The sequence below is a fragment of the Camarhynchus parvulus genome, chromosome 3, assembly GCF_901933205.1.
Source record: "Camarhynchus parvulus chromosome 3, STF_HiC, whole genome shotgun sequence".
Lineage (NCBI taxonomy): Eukaryota > Metazoa > Chordata > Aves > Passeriformes > Thraupidae > Camarhynchus > Camarhynchus parvulus.
The window spans coordinates 107,276,162-107,291,776 of NC_044573.1; the positions used below are offsets into that span (position 1 = coordinate 107,276,162).

The 15,615-nt window shown below is 41.3% G+C and overlaps 1 protein-coding gene across 2 annotated transcripts in view; it reads left to right on the forward strand.

Moving 5' to 3' along the window:
- CLIC5 (chloride intracellular channel 5) overlaps window positions 1-6,880 on the forward strand; it is a 68,632-nt gene extending 61,752 nt beyond the window's left edge. For both annotated transcript variants that reach the window (XM_030945670.1, XM_030945671.1), the window contains exons 5-6: window positions 4,186-4,367; window positions 6,615-6,880. In XM_030945670.1, the coding sequence (XP_030801530.1) occupies window positions 4,186-4,367; window positions 6,615-6,782 (350 nt within the window). In that variant the 3' untranslated portion in view covers window positions 6,783-6,880. The remainder of the gene's footprint in view (window positions 1-4,185; window positions 4,368-6,614) is intronic.
- Window positions 6,881-15,615: the final 8,735 nt, after the last annotated feature.

The following is a 15,615-nucleotide window of genomic DNA, read 5'->3' on the forward strand; positions in this document are numbered from 1 at the left end:
TACATGGGTAGAATTTCTTGGAATTTGAGGTTATATTAAATATATCCCAGTGAAGGCAATATGATGCTGGTGCCTTTGTGCTTGGTGATTCCACTGTCCAGAAAAATGGTTTCCAGGAGTTCAGACATTTCAGCTGTAGCATGGATAAGCTGATGACAGGGCTCCTCTCTCAGAGCTGATCACATTTGGGATCTCTAAGTTCCTGTTGAAACTCTGCAGGGTGGGGAAGCAGTTGGAGGTAGAAATTTCAAAAGCAGCACAGAGCCGCATACTCAGGCCTGGCTCTACTTGGTGTTGTAATGTTGAATCCTCCACCCTGACATTACCAAAACAATGCAAGGGTGTGATTGGACACTTTAGGAGAAGTTCTCCCCACAGCTCATTTAGGGATCACCAAAACCAAGTGTAGAAGAGAAAACTCCACTGAACGGAGGGGAAGCTCTCGAGGCGCTTAATTCAAACCTATTCATTAATTTTACTCACTTTGGGGAAGATTAATCCCACCCATTAGCTGTTATCAGCAAAGCTATTTAGTTCTTTAATGATGTTTCCCAGAGGACAAGTTGCCAAGGGAATTAGGTGCTTCACCACTTCTGAAATTCACTGTGGGTGGTACTCTCACAAATGGGGAATTAGGAACTTTTTAGATCTTCACATCTTTTTAAATGTCTTCATCCAGTCTGGTGCTGACTGGTGTTCACATGGCCCCTTCCTTGGTGAGTGCATCCTCTCCCCTATGTTCTCAGTGGAGACAATGTAGAGAGTCACGCAGCTTTTCATGAAATAGCCACAGTATGGGAAGTTTGGAATTGAGTCCAAATTTAAGGAATTAATCCAAGCTGAGTTTGGTCAGTAATGTGAACGAAGACAGTTCTTTCTTCAGGAAGAGTCCCAGAGCTGTAGGTTACTCTGAAGAGGTAATTTCCTGGTCTCCATTCACAATTTTTCACCTTTCAAATAATGCATAAATATCTACCAGGCAAGAGAGAAAATTGGATTCTTTTACACGTCCTCCTACTTTGAGTGGGGATTTCCCTGAGTACCTTCTCAAGGAACATAGGATTTCAAATTCTACAGATAGATCTGAGTGTGTTAGGGCACCTAGAAAGTAGGATTTGCAATATGGATATTTGAATATGGATTTCAAAAAATGCCTTGGAAATCATCAACAGGCTTTAAAAATCTGACCCCATGCACCTAAAATCCATTTGATGTGGCAATTTTTGGATTTTAATTCTCTTAGTTTTTCAATTTTTTTCACTATTTAATTGGAAGGAGAGCATTCTCACTCACTATTTTCCTATTTTCCAAGCTGTTCTGAAAACTTTACTAGGATCTAAGATCTAGTTTACTAAGAAGAGTTTTGATTAAAAAATGGGGTCATTGGTGTCACAAGTAGTTGTTCAGTTCTTGTCTGTCAGGATATAAGAAGGTCCTGACTCTGTGGTGATTTCAATGTGAGGTGTCAGCATCCTGTGGGCTCCGGCAGAGCCTGTGAATTAGGTCACAGATGTATTGAGCCCTGAACATACACACTTATTTCTGGCCTAAAGCTGCCGTATGCAAGAGCCAACTATGAATTCAGACAGTTGTTTTTCTTGCTGTCACAAACAGGCTGCACTCCAGGCATTGTTTTTGGGACAGCCATGACGCACTTTGATAGAGCAATGAGAGTAAAATAAAACCCCAAACCTAATAAGTTCCAGAAGAGTTACATAAACACACCTCACCTGCTGCTGCTGTCTCTGTGCACACACCTGACTCACCCCATGGGCTAGCACAGAGCATCAAACATCCTCCTGACACTGGAATATTGCTCAGATGACTTGGAGAACCAACAATCCTACTGGGTGAACGGAATGCTGGAAAGTGGTCAATGTTGAGCCATCTCTAAAACGCAGATGAACAAAACTGAATGAAATCACAGTAATTCCAGCCCACTGTCTCTACATGAACACACTGTGAGAGGACACAGTCTGAGGCTGACCAAGAGAAGCAGAACTGTTTCTTCAACAGGTGTTACAGGTCAAACCAAAAAGAGATTGCTAAATCCTTTGAGTGCTGCCACACTCCACAGTTCCTACCCTCCTGTGGAAGTTATGAGGCAGGACAGCTGCAGGCAATTAAAGGCACCACTGCCAGCATCTGACAGCAGAATGTCAGTGTCAAAATTCAATTTGAATTGATTAAATGAAGGATGGCAACACTTTTGTTTTATGCATGGCAGCACTTCAGTCGCTTTAGATGCTCTGCTTTCAGAAATAAAATTGCTTCCCTCCCTGCTATGTTTGTGGGGGTGTTTTCAGTTGGATTGCAGTCATTTCTCCAGTCAATCAATTAAGCCAGGGTTTGCCACTGTGTCTCAGAGTCAGCCACAAAAGAGCTGGTATGGTTCCCTGGTGCTGAGCCAAGAGACTTCAGTGGGAACAAGGCATCAAGTGGCTTAATCTGACTTCCACTGCTGGCACAGGTTTAATGGATGTTAGGGCAGCAGGGAAATCATGTTCTGTGGTGTTCAGCTCCTGCTCTCTCAGTGGCCCTGGACGTGCTGCCTTATTCCCTGTGCCAAAAGCACAGGGGCAGCTGACAGCAGAGCCTGTGGTTACCTGTGCCAGCAAGGCTCACTGTGAAGGGTGATTGCTGCAGCCCTTTTGAGTGCCTGTTGTGGTCCATAAATATATTTAGGACAATAGAATTGTAGAAAATTTGGGTTGTAAAAGACCTTAAAAACCATCTAGTTTTAAACCCCCTGCCTTGGACACCTCCCACTTATCCCAGGTTGCTCCAAGCCCTGTCCACCCTGGCCTTGAACACTGCCAGGGATGGGGCCACAGCTTCTCTGGGCAACCATAAAAAGTTTCTTGCATATAATTAACCAAATTTCCCCTATTTCAGTTTGAACCCATCGGTCCTTGTACTTATCTCCATAGGCCTTGTAGTGCTATACCATCTGGGTAACTCTCCCCTAAGTTCAGTGGCAGTAAGTTACTCAGAGATATAAGATTTTACAGTATTAGGCCATTAATAATGACTCCAGGCCACATCTGCAGCAAGTATAAATCACTGCAGGTAATTTTTACCAGCTAAAATTCTGGCCTTAAGCCCATGAGTCATGTTGTTATTTTTTCACATTGTAAATTCTTGCTGTTTCTTATTTATGTTGCTTTAGCGCTTTGGGGCACTTGTGGGGGACCAGGACTCCATCATGCTTTTCACCCTTCAGACAGAAACATGAAAGACCCTTCTTTGCCCCCAATGTTTGCAGTTTGAGTAATGCACAAACCTGCACAGAGTTATCCAGCTTTTTGTAAGTGCAGATTGCACTTGCAATTGCAAGCAAGCTTTTCTATTGTTCTGACAGTGAAGCATAAAGACACAAATTCCTTGCCTGGGTGAAAAATTTGCACTCTGCTGTAGAGGTCTAGATGGCATTTGAACATTGGAATTTGTTGGAGCCAGCAGCAGTGTGGGACATGATCTTCAGTAACTGAACTAAGAGGTCTGGAGTCTCCTCTCCATTGCAAGACTATTTGAGATCTCTCAAAAAGAGAATTTGCACCCAAGTTGAACCAGAGTTAAATGGGAATTTTAACACTGGCTAATATCTCATCTCATTTGTAGCATATCTTTCAGCTCTGTGGAGCTCTGGTTAGCATCTTTGGAATTACTGTTATTACCTTTAATTACTCTGCAAGGGTGTTGAAAGAAGTAAAATTAAGACTTGATAGAGCTGAAGTAATGCTAGAAAATTCTGCTTCATTGCAGTCTTATGCAGCTGGTTAGAAAAATGAAGGAGCAGTGTACAGGGTTCCAGTTCCTGTGTGATGGCTTTAAACAGACCAAAAGAATATCGTAGGCAATATGTGGTTTTTTGGTGTATCATCTTGACAAGCTGTTTTTTCCTTCTGTGATCTCTTTCACTGCTTTTTGTTGTTTGTCAGAAGACATGGTACAACAAGGTCCCTGTGTCCATTTTCCCACTGCAGGATGAGCTTTATCCTCAGGCAGATGTACTTTGCTGGGCTACTTTGCCATTGGATTGTGTCAGCTTTGGAGCACAAATTAACAACAAATAAATTGTTTCTTGGCTTTTTTTCTAGACACTACCATAGCAATTGATAATGAGCATTTCTAAACAATTCTTGTCCTGCCCTAATCACCTACTCTTTGCTTTTCTTGGCAAAGCTCTTGAAAGGGGCTTAGTGAAGGCTCTGAAGAAGCTGGATGACTACCTGAGAACTCCCCTGCCAGAGGAGATTGATGCAGACAGCACTGAAGAGGAAAAAGTGTCTAAACGCAAGTTTCTGGATGGAGATGACCTGACACTTGCTGACTGCAACCTTCTGCCCAAACTCCATGTTGTGAAGGTAAAAGATGTTGTGAGATGGTCAAAAAAGCCTTATCTGACATGACATGCCTTGCTCTGACAGCTGAGTGACACAGCCAATGTTTTTGTACTCTCTATTTCAGCAGAGTTCTTTAGGCCTAGAAGAGCAGTTTGAAACACAGTTTTGCTCTTCAGTGTTTCCTATAGGTTAAATAAAGGAACTTTATGCTTAGTTCATGAGAAAATTGTCCCATCACTTCTTAGTGATGAAGACAGTACTAAGTTCTAGATGACTTGTCTCTTTATTTTTACCCTGCTGCAAGTAGCAGCAGTCTTTTGTATTAATTAGTTCCTAATGCCCTTAAGAAATATGTCAAAACTTTAGTCAGTTCCCACCCATTTGTAACTTAAGAGCAGCAGTCCATCTCTTTGGGGAATTTTTATTCCATCTGGTATTTCACACAGAGAAGTTAACAAATCAAAGTCATTGCCAAGGTCCAGGATTTCAGATGTACTATGGTTGCTGCTATAGTGCAAATCATGTACATCATCTTGACTTCTAAATGTTGCATTTATTTAATTTATCAGATGACATGTTGCTTTAGAATAACGCAAGTACCTGGCAGACCTTGGCAAGCAAGTGAGCAAGGAATTAAAGCCAAGTCATGCATCTAATTTGGCTCTGTGAGCCAAAATATAAACTGAGCCTGGGAGCTAACTGCACACATGCAAAAAGAAAAAAAAATTTAAAAAGCACATAAGTCACCAGGTGAGAAATGTGATAATATCCTCACAGGTTTAGTGCTTATTCTGGCTTGTCTTCATTGGCAACGTTGGAGTCAGACAATGCAAAATTAATATGTGGCCCCTCACTGGTTCTTGTCTCCTAGGGTTGAAATGAAAGATGTAAAAAGAGAATTAAAATTTTTCTCAGACAAGCGTAGCCATAGGTTATTGCCTGAAAAGCATTTAAAGATAGAAGAAAAGGGTGAATTATTTTTTCATTTGATGGAAGATGTGTGCTGGAAATTTTGAAAATGTTGACTTAAGTTGCCCAGCAGGTTTTATCTTCCCCATATGCGTGTGAAGCATCAGGGAAGGCAAGAATGCTTAATTAAATGCAGTTTAGGACAGGATTTGGCCTTGCTTATACCAAGTGGATCCTGGTAATAGAAACAAATCACAGTCGTTTCTGAGAACATGACTGTCCTAAGAAATCTGAGATGGAAAACAGCTCTACCATGTGCTTTAAAAATAAAGGGGAACTCTGTGGCACATATGTGTGCAATTTATGCCCAGGAACAATTTTATACTGTCAGAAAAATTAGAGATTGGAAGCACTCATTAAATTAGTTAATCCATCCTTTCCTATCAGATAGTTCACTCTGTCACCACAAGCTTATTCTATATGGTATATTCCTACAGGGAAACTGAAATATCCCAATCCAGTGAGGTACTTAACCAACCAACTAGCTTTAAGTGCAGATTAATCCCATTTACTTCAATGAGACTGTACAGGTGCTTAAAATTAAGTATGCACTTAACTATTTTCCTGAATAAGGGCCTAAGTGTTTTTAGAAATCAAAAATTTGCCTTGATAGACAATTTCCTAGTCTAACAAGTCTTGAAATAACCATTTTCTCCCTCAGTTTATCCCAATGCTCCTGTTTCTAATATATGCTAAATCATCTTGGTTTCCTAATCATGGTACCCATACCACCCTGAATTCTTCTTTTCATGAACAGCCTTCCAAAAGGCTTCCAACAGCTGTAGGTGGTTATATCCTCTGACACCATTTACCAGGAAAATATATTACATATATTAAAATATAATACCGTATATAAAAAAAAAATGTTAAATATAAAAATTAATATGAAGATATGTTATAATAATTTCTAATGCCTTTCTCTTAAATCTGTCGTGCTCTTGATGATTCAGCCCCTTTTTATGTGGTGTCTCAGCTTTAAGTGATGTACTTAAGACTTGTGAAAAAAAACCCCAATACCCCAATATGGTTAAATCAATGAACTTCAAGTACCATAAAAGTTGAAATTTGGTGACAGTAGCCAGGTTGTAGCTTTAGAGTATCCTTAGGCCAAGCAGCAGCCTGGCAAGATAGGGGACAACCAGCAGCACTTCCAAGGCTTTTCTGTGGTAAATCCCTGATTCTCCAAACATTCCTCTCATTTGCTATTAATTATATGACAGAAGAGAGCAAGAAGCTCCCTGAGAAGGAGATGCATCTCCTGTGAGATGGGTTTTTCCAGGTGTTTTATCTTTGCTTTAGATTGTTGCAAAGAAATACCGCAACTTCGAGTTCCCGGCGGAGATGACGGGGCTGTGGCGGTACCTGAAGAACGCGTACAGCAGGGATGAATTCACCAACACCTGTGCAGCAGACAAAGAAATCGAGCAAGCCTACGCAGATGTGGCCAAGAGGCTCAGCAAGTCCTAACTGCCCTCAGCCATGGCTCATTATCCCCTTTTACAGACTCTGCTCCTTGTTGCCTTAAGATGTACTTTATTGTTATGCTGTCTGGTTGGCATCTTTGACTTCACTTGTTCCAAGTGTATTGGGCAGGGACAAATCTGCTTCTTCCTAGAGAAAAGGGAAGGCAGCTGTAGTGGGGTGGGGGGTGGGGGAATGGAGGTGGGGAGTAGGGGTGGACACCCTTTGATGTCTAGCCCAAGATTTGGCTCAACTAGTATTGTTTGCAATCACTATTGAAAATGAGTCCTCTTGACTAGTTCCTTGTTCTGTGTTGGGGGTACATCATGACCTGCATTCTTTAGAGTTTTAAAAAATTTTGGGTAAGAGAGTTAGGAGCACATAGAACTTGGTGGTTTCTCTAGATTGTGGTTTTCCTCTAGATTATTTCAAGGACGCTTTTTCCTTCAGTTCTATTAAGATCCTTGAGGCAAGAACAAAATTTAGGAGAGAGAGAGGGGAAAAATAGGAGTTTGACCCTAAAGCAGAAATGCTCTTTGCAGTTATATTTAAATAAACTCTCTGAATGCATCTTCTGTCTTAGCAGGCCCAGGAGTTTATAGGGTATTTATTTTTAACTTGGCACAAGAGGGGGAAGCCTGAGTGAATATGTCAGACTTGCAGATGCTACTCTGCATAAAATTTGCATGGTGTTGTTGGATCCGAATGTTTAAAGCAAGAGAGTGAAAGAGCAATTGAGCAGGCAGCCCTTGGAGGAGCAGGACCTGTGCCAAAGTGCCCAGTGGATCTGCTGGTTGGTAGAGACAGACAGACACAGCAATAACAGGGGCAGCAGATTGACTCCAGCACCCACAGAGGGAATTGGCACAGCAAACCAAACCACGCAGGATATTGTCATCTTGACTGTACTGGTTGCCAGTTCCTCTATAATTGCTATCTTGGGAAGCTTGGATCAGCAGTGGGAAGCTGTCGCTGCACACGGGTTCCAGGCAAGGTTCGTCGCCTTGGGCTCCAGATGGGTCACTTGCAAGTGCTCAGCATCTCACCCCAGGAGGAGTTTGCTGTGAGAGCCTCAGAGAGGGCAGGCTGGCACAGTGAGAGGCATGTTTCCAGCCAGGAATTCAGCAAGTGTGCTAGCAGAAATCCGTGCATGGTGCCTCAATCCCACTCATCCAGGCCTTACCCATCCAGGTTCCACAATTCTGAATTAGGCATTTTTTCCTAAAAGAGATTATTTTGCTCTGTCTGCAGTGCCTGCCTGGCACATCTGCTTTACACTGGTGATTATTTGCACGTTTCTTCAGCAGATTCAGAATGACAGCTTTCACTTGAAACTCATGTGCTCCAGTACATACAGGAGAGCACATGGTTCAGGGGTTTCAGTTTGTGGAGGGATTTATTTCTGTTTTAAAAGAAAAAATAAAAGTGAGCTGTAACCTGATGTGGCTTCCCTTCTGATCAGAGCTGCTAAAGCTGCAGTGATTTGAGGGGAACCCCAAGCTGGTGAGCTGTGACCAAGGGGAACCTCACAGCAGAAATGTTTGCATCCAGAGAGCTGGGAAAGTGGAACAACATCGAAAGCCAGGCTCTGCCCTATGATGGTGATGACAATCTGAAACCATCCTTTTGCTTTAGTGGGATAATTCCACTTTTCACACTAACCCAGCTGGGAGCAGAATGTTGCTCATTGACTGAAGAGAGTTTGTGGTTGACTATTGTTTCACATGCAATGGTCAATTTGTTCTGAACTTTCAAAACCTTGGAAGAAAACCCACGAACTCCCAAGTCTTCTCCTAGAATGGGCTATTTTAACAGCGGCTAGACTGGAGGGCAAAGGCTGGCACTCCTTAAAATATTGCTGAGAAATCAGCTGGCTCAGAGAACACTAATAGCAGCCAGAAAAATCTGATGACATTAGAAGTATCTGTACAAGCACGTGTGGCTTGTTAAAAACATTTCTTCATGAGACTGAAATTATTGTGATTTTATTTTCTTATTTTTTCTTTTTTAAAATTCTGGCAATTATTTATTGATTTATTTATCTTAATTGACTTGATCCTTTCTTTCTGTCTTTCTGGTTTTTGTTTTCACTCAACACTTGGGTCAGGATGGCTCGGTCAGTTTAGAAAAGTGTTATTAGCAAAGCTCTGCAAGTTTGTTCCTAGAGAAAAGTCTTCTATCTGATCAACGGTCCAGGGGATTTTTTGCTCTCAGTATGATCCTGTCAATCAACAGAAACTACATTTTTCTCATTTGCCTTTTCCCAGGTTTGCATTTCAGTCAGTAGCTTTTCTTAGTCACTGTTGCTTTGAACTTTTGAATAAAAGACACAGAAGCAGATGCAGATTCTTGCTCTCTGCTTATTATATTTATGTCCTAAAATAAGACTGTCCAAACATGCAGCAGATCTCAAGCAGGTGAACCAGGGTCTGCCTTGATTTCTATCTCAGAATCTTCACCATTTTGCTGAATCTCATAGTTCTGAAATTCTCTTATAAGTTTGTCTCTGTTTTTCATAGAAGAGGGCCAAATCACAATCAGTTGATTTCAGTGACCTCAAATTGCATCTGTTTTTAAAAAAATTATGTTTTAAAATGGTTTGGCTTATATCTCATAGAAAATTATAAATAAAATGAACTTTTTCTGAGATGATTTACATGTTCTTAAAAACTTTTTAAGATTTCATAATAAAATCTAAAAGTCCCCAGGCTAATTTCCTTTCAATAAATTGCAAAAAATTCCTTAAATATATTAATTTTTCACACAGTATTCCAAAATATCTAGATAAACTATAATGATGGATATGAGAAATTAGAGGAAAATGGAGCAGTTTTCAGCTGCAGTGCCAGTTCTGTCTGAATTCAAGTCTCACTCTGTGTCCTAACTTTGCATTTTACTCATAACTCTATTATAGGCTGATCCAAGATCAAGGACAGGTTCAGGCATTCCCTGACCTTTGTTTGGGTTTGAAATCCAAGCTTATGTTTTCAGATCTGTAACTTTCACTCACTTTTGTGCTTCTTGGCTTTATCCATTGCCAGAAGCAGGAAATACTGGAAATCCTACATAGAAAAGTGTTTTGCTAAGATTTTGAGCTCAGCTCTCAAGGCTCAGGATCCATCACCATCGAGATTGTAAAGGGCTCCAGACTCTTTTAGGCAGAGTATTTTTTGTGACCTTCCATTGTATTTAGAATTATAAGTAATAAATATTAATCATACAGAATTGTATATCTACATTGGCAAGGCAGCATTTCTGAAAAGAATCTAAGTGACAAGACAGACATTGCAGATTTACAATAACTTTGTTCATAAATTTTTTGTAAGATGTAAAGAAAGACATAGTGCAGAGAGGGAAGAAGCCAACAATGTGGATTTAATCATCTGCATTTCAGAAATGCAGACCAAATGTCTGTGAAGATGTCCGTTTCATCCAAACATTTCTTAGATATTTATTTCAAAGCTCCCTGCTCAGTCAATCCAACACTCCATCCATATTGGAAGGAATATTGATTTTTCTTCTATTAGCAGTGGTATGGGAGTTCTTGAGGCTCCCATAGATTAGTTACCCTTATTCTCTGTTAGAACTCTTTGAATTGCCAAGAGGTCATTTTGTAGCACAGGTAGGACTGAAGAATATCTCTTTAAAGTCTATTTAAACCGGGGCTTCTAAGAAACATTTTTTCCTATAGAAATCATATAATGATACTGTTTATCAGGTCTTGGGTGGAATATAGAACTACTGATTACTCCTCTGGTTGCATCAGCTGAAAAGCCACTGCCAGGGCAAATGACAGTCTGTAGCACAAAGAAAATAGACAACTTTGTTTCCTACAAGAAAGTTCAATTGAATTGCACATACTATTTATTTTAAATACATATTTATTTTATTTTAATCCATAAACACCTTCCTCTCTTGTCTGTGCTCAAATTCAGCTCCAAGTTAGCCATAAGCATTTCCTCAGTGATAAGTAGCAGGATTCTCATGGATGGGCACAGGGGAAACTGTTTTAGTGTAGCCCTTCCATCTGGTGGGATGAAGCCCCTGTCTGCATCACCTGAGTTTGGCTAATAAGCTGAGTTGAAAGTACTGCTAAATTTAGCCAGTGGAAATCACACTCTTGTAAACCAGAAGCACTGGTTGGAAACATTATTAAAAAAAATAGAAGCATTATTTTAAAAAATAAAAGAATTGGTGTTTTAAAGAAAAAAGAACCCCTAGGTCTTGTGTCCTCCTTCATGTGTATTCTCTTAAGCATCAGGAAAATTGTCTTTGTTTATTACTTTTCTAAACATATTCATTATTCTTGAATTGTTTTTTTATATGAAGAACTTCTTTTCCAGTAAGATTTTGCCTCTCTGCTGAATCTTTCATCTCTTCATTAATTTTGATGTCTGCAATGACTTAGTCATTCCAGAGGAGGCAGGAAGGCTGGGGGGTTTATACTTGTTGAGAAGTTGAAAGAGGTAATGATTTTTTTTTTTTTTTTTTGAGAAAACAGCATTAAAATAATTTCTAAAATTGTGTCTTTTCATCTGGGATCCTTTAACCAGGAGTTAAGTAACTGTTTAGTCTGGACTGAATTTCAGCACAGACGTGAGCAAGGCAGCATGTTGAAGGTGGCTTTGCCTGGCGGTTTCTCTCAGGTAGTAGACATGTTCCCTCTGAGTCACAAATTTCCCATTTCCTCCTTTCAGGAGGGCTCTGCTGGCCTGGACACTGAGCTAGGACAGCCCACTCAGTGCTCAGCAGTGAAAAGAGGAGTCCTGCTCCTTTTCCTCCCCTTCCGGCTCACATGCAGGGAAAGCAGAGAGCCTTAAGATGTTTTATTTCCTTGACCCACATTCCAACAACACTCAGCCCCAGAAAAGCCCAGAAACCCCATCCAGTTCTGTTTTCCAAAGCTTGACAAGTCCAATTTTTTAACACGTGGCATAAAAGCCCGAAGAATCCCGTGTAACCCCTCAGGCATTCCCCACTCAGGACTCAGCAGCCTCTCACAGACCACAGCAATCATCTTATTGCCCTGTTGCCCCAGCTCATTCCCCTTTCACCATTCACTGGAGGGATGCTAATCCTGAAAACACTCCCAAGGATGCGTTTGAATGTGGTGGATTTGAGCTGTGCTCATCAGCTAAGCAGCTCTGAATGGTGGCATTGTCACAGCTCAGCAGGTCGTGCCTCTGCTGCCAAGGAGACCCACCACCCTCTGGAGGAGCCAAAACTGCTCCACCAGTGATGGTGCAGCCATGGTGAAAGGTTTGAGGGCCACCTTTCCTCCAGCCTGCCTCCCTGGCTGAAGTGTTGGAGCTCAGCTGGAGCCATGATCCAGCACTAATGAGCATTTCTAGCTTGCAGCATGTGAACAGGGACTACTGATGTGTTTAATGTTAAACATGTGCTTGCTTGCCTGCCTGCCTGCCTGGAGAGGGGCCTAAAAGCCATGACAGAAAAGCCTGTATTAATGAAGGGCATTATTATTCTCTTGCCTTTGAAATCTGGTGGCAGAATTCCCAGTGGGGGAACTCCCAATAGGAATTCCCAGTAAAGCCAAAGGTGGCATAAGCATGAAGATGTTTTGAGTGCAGAGAGAGCAGAGAACACTCAGGGAGAAGAGGAGGCAGAGTGGTATAAAGGTTCTTAGTGCAGAAGAAGGACACCAGGTGGTAACTGCAGGGACATGAGCTGTGCTGCCAGGCTCTGCTCTGGTCCCGTGGGGGTTCAGAGTGGAGCAGGGCCCAGGCTGTGCTGGCAGTGCAATGCCAAGGCATGTTCTGCTGTATCTCCAGCCACACTCCCTGTGGTGGTATCCCACAGCACAATGGTGCCTCCATTGTGTCTGCCTCACTCTTATTATGAAGTGGCTTCTCTAAAGAAAACTAAGAAGGGTGGGGGATTTTTTTTTTATGTATACATGGAGTAAAAACAATCCAAATATGCTTTAATGGTTCTCAACATGATACTGTCAATTCTCACCACAGGGTGGAATTTGTTGGTGGAAATTAAATTAAGTTAAATTAAAACAGAAAAGCTTGGCTATTGCTAATGGGTACTACTGGGAGCCCTAAAAGCAGTTTGCAGTGTAGAACCATAACAGGAGTGAACATCCTTTAATTCCCAGAATTGCTTGGGTTTCACAGGGTCATTTTGGCCTATTCTGCTGCACTGCTGAGAAGTTGCTCTTTCCCTGTCTCTCTAGGTCCATAAACTCTGAAGAATTTGGGAAATGGCTACGGGCACCAAATTAGTAGTTTTCTTTTTCACTCCTTTTTTTTCCTCCTTCATTAAATTAACTACTTTGGAAGTTAGCAATAAGTAGAATTTGCAAATAGCAGATTTCTCTACTCTTTCATTAAGAAAGTTTTTAAGAGCTTTCAGGAAATGAGAGGTTATCTCCAGTTTTGGGAATAAACTGTGGTGTAAAATACAAATGTAAGTGGGATTCTGATTAAATTATTGAAGCAGAAAGATTGCAGGTATTTTTAAGGTGCATGCTTAGGAGTAAATGAGCAGAATATTCCAGATACTGCAATAGAGGCTTCAGTTCTAGTTTCTGGTTTGGGTTTTTGGGGTTTGTGTTTGGTTTTTTGGTTTTTAAAAAATTACTTATTGTACAACATAAAAACTATATATATGCATATACATATATATATTCAGAGTATTTATCTGCATTATTTAATTTAATAATGCTGTGAAGTTTGTTGGGATGGAAAGTGGCATGAGGAGGAAAACTTACACTTTTGAAACAGCGCTATTATTTCTGTGTCTTTGATTTGGTTCCCACTGAAATAAACAAGAACCACACCATTAGTTGTGTGGAAGCAGGATCTCAACTTCACAGACCCCGAAAGTTTGGCAGTCCCTTGGAGGGCAAGGTAATTTGGTATTTAGCAATCCGAGCCTTGCAGTGGGCACAGCGAGTTTTGAAGGCATTCAGAGCCGTCCTTGGGTGAGGGAGTGATGCTTGCAAAGGACCCCAGTGAATCCCCTGCTGTTTTAAAATGAGATTAAGCCATCATGAGATGTGGACTGGCTAACCCCAAACCAGACACGTTCGCCTGCAGCGCAGCCGCTAAATTGGTCTGACATCAGGAACCGCAGCGAAGGAGCTTGGCCTCAGAAGTGAGTCAAAGCAGCATCTTTGTCACCAGTCATTTTCTATTTATAATGACACAGATCTATTTTATAATCACGGGGAGGCACAACAGGAGTGTGCTTTGTTCTGCCTAAATCGCATTTCTCGTGCGGGTGCGTTTAAACACAGCCCTTGGCCCCTTGCCCCACACCACACACACCCAGGGCGGGCAGTTCTGGCACAACAATGCACACCCTGTCGTGCTTGAATGCTCAAAGCCTCCAGTGCCAGAGCAATAAACTTCCGCTAAATGGCTTAAAAATATTCCCTTAAGTGCACCGAGCTGCCCTGCTGCTGCCTCACTTCTCATTCCCAATGCGGTTGTGTTTCCAAGCCTTGTGTTTCAAAGAAACCAGGAGTATGTTGTGTTGTTTAGTGATGGAAATTGGTGGGCATTATTGACTGTAAGAATTCGGGATGAAAAACCCCACTCCCCAACCCAACCCTCTTTCAGGGTGCAAACCTGACAGTTTTTACTCCTGACTGTGTTTTCAGAGGCAATGAACAAATTCCCAGCAGCTGCGTGGTTTGGTTCCTGGAGAACAGGTCCTCATCTCTGCAAACCCTCAGAGCTATGATGGTAACCCCCGCTTTGCTCCCTTTTGTCCTTTCATTTTTTTTTTAAATGAAGGGTCCTGCTTTGTATTTTCTAGAAAATTATGATTTTGTTATCAGTAGATTTCTTTTTGTAACCCATTTTCAGTTCTAAAGCCTGAAGATCAAAACCAAGTTGCATAGTAAGATTTGGGGGTGAGCAGGAGTGGTTTTTTCCCCTCCAAAACCTACTAGTTTTCAAATCCTGACTCATCTGGAGCACAGTTCTGGTTACTTTGAGGAGGTCTGATGTTGAAAGAGAAGAAGGAGAGCCCACTGAGAGAGGATAGCGGGAACCAGTCTGGAAGTCTTAATAGATATGTGGACAAGTTTCCTATCAGTGTGTGAACAACCTGTGCCCCAACAGACCCACAGTTAGTTAGACCTGCGCTGATATTGAAAGGCAAAATTTGGGCAGTGAACCATGACATGATGCTCAGACATGATACCTCTTCAGGGCATCATACAGGCAAAAAAGAGCTCATTTGAAAGGACACTTAAATTTTTAGCTACTGGTCAAGACCTGAGTTCACATGACTGGATTTTCTCCTCCAAAATGTCATTAATCACAGAAATGGCTGATGGCTTCTTCAGGGCTCCCACCTGAAGTACTGGGCTAAAAGCAAGATCTGAAACTCATGTTGAGAAATCAGGAATTACCTTTAAACTCAGACCTGGTAAGTTTCAAAGGAAAGTAATTTATTTGTAAACAACTATTTTATAGTGTCTGACAGTGAAAAGTAGCTGTGTATCCAGAGGTCTCCATCAGATAAGAAAGCAAGTCAGGATCCCTTTGTGTACTTGTGTTTTTCAGTCAAGGAACATCCTCTCTTAATGTGCAATTTTAGATTAGAGTGCAGCCTCTTCAGGTAGGCATTCTGTATTTTGTGCAGCTCTTTACATGACAGGACCCTGATTAGGGCCTTTGTGTGCTGCTCTAACCCTCATAATCTATAATAATAGGAAAAATAGAATTAAAATGTCATTGCAGTTCACGTTTAATATTATGATTGTGAGACTCTGTCAACTGTGAATAAAACACTGTCCTTTTTGTATAATAGGTAGTATATTTTATTATTGAAGAAAGACTTAAATTTAATTTTTAAACAC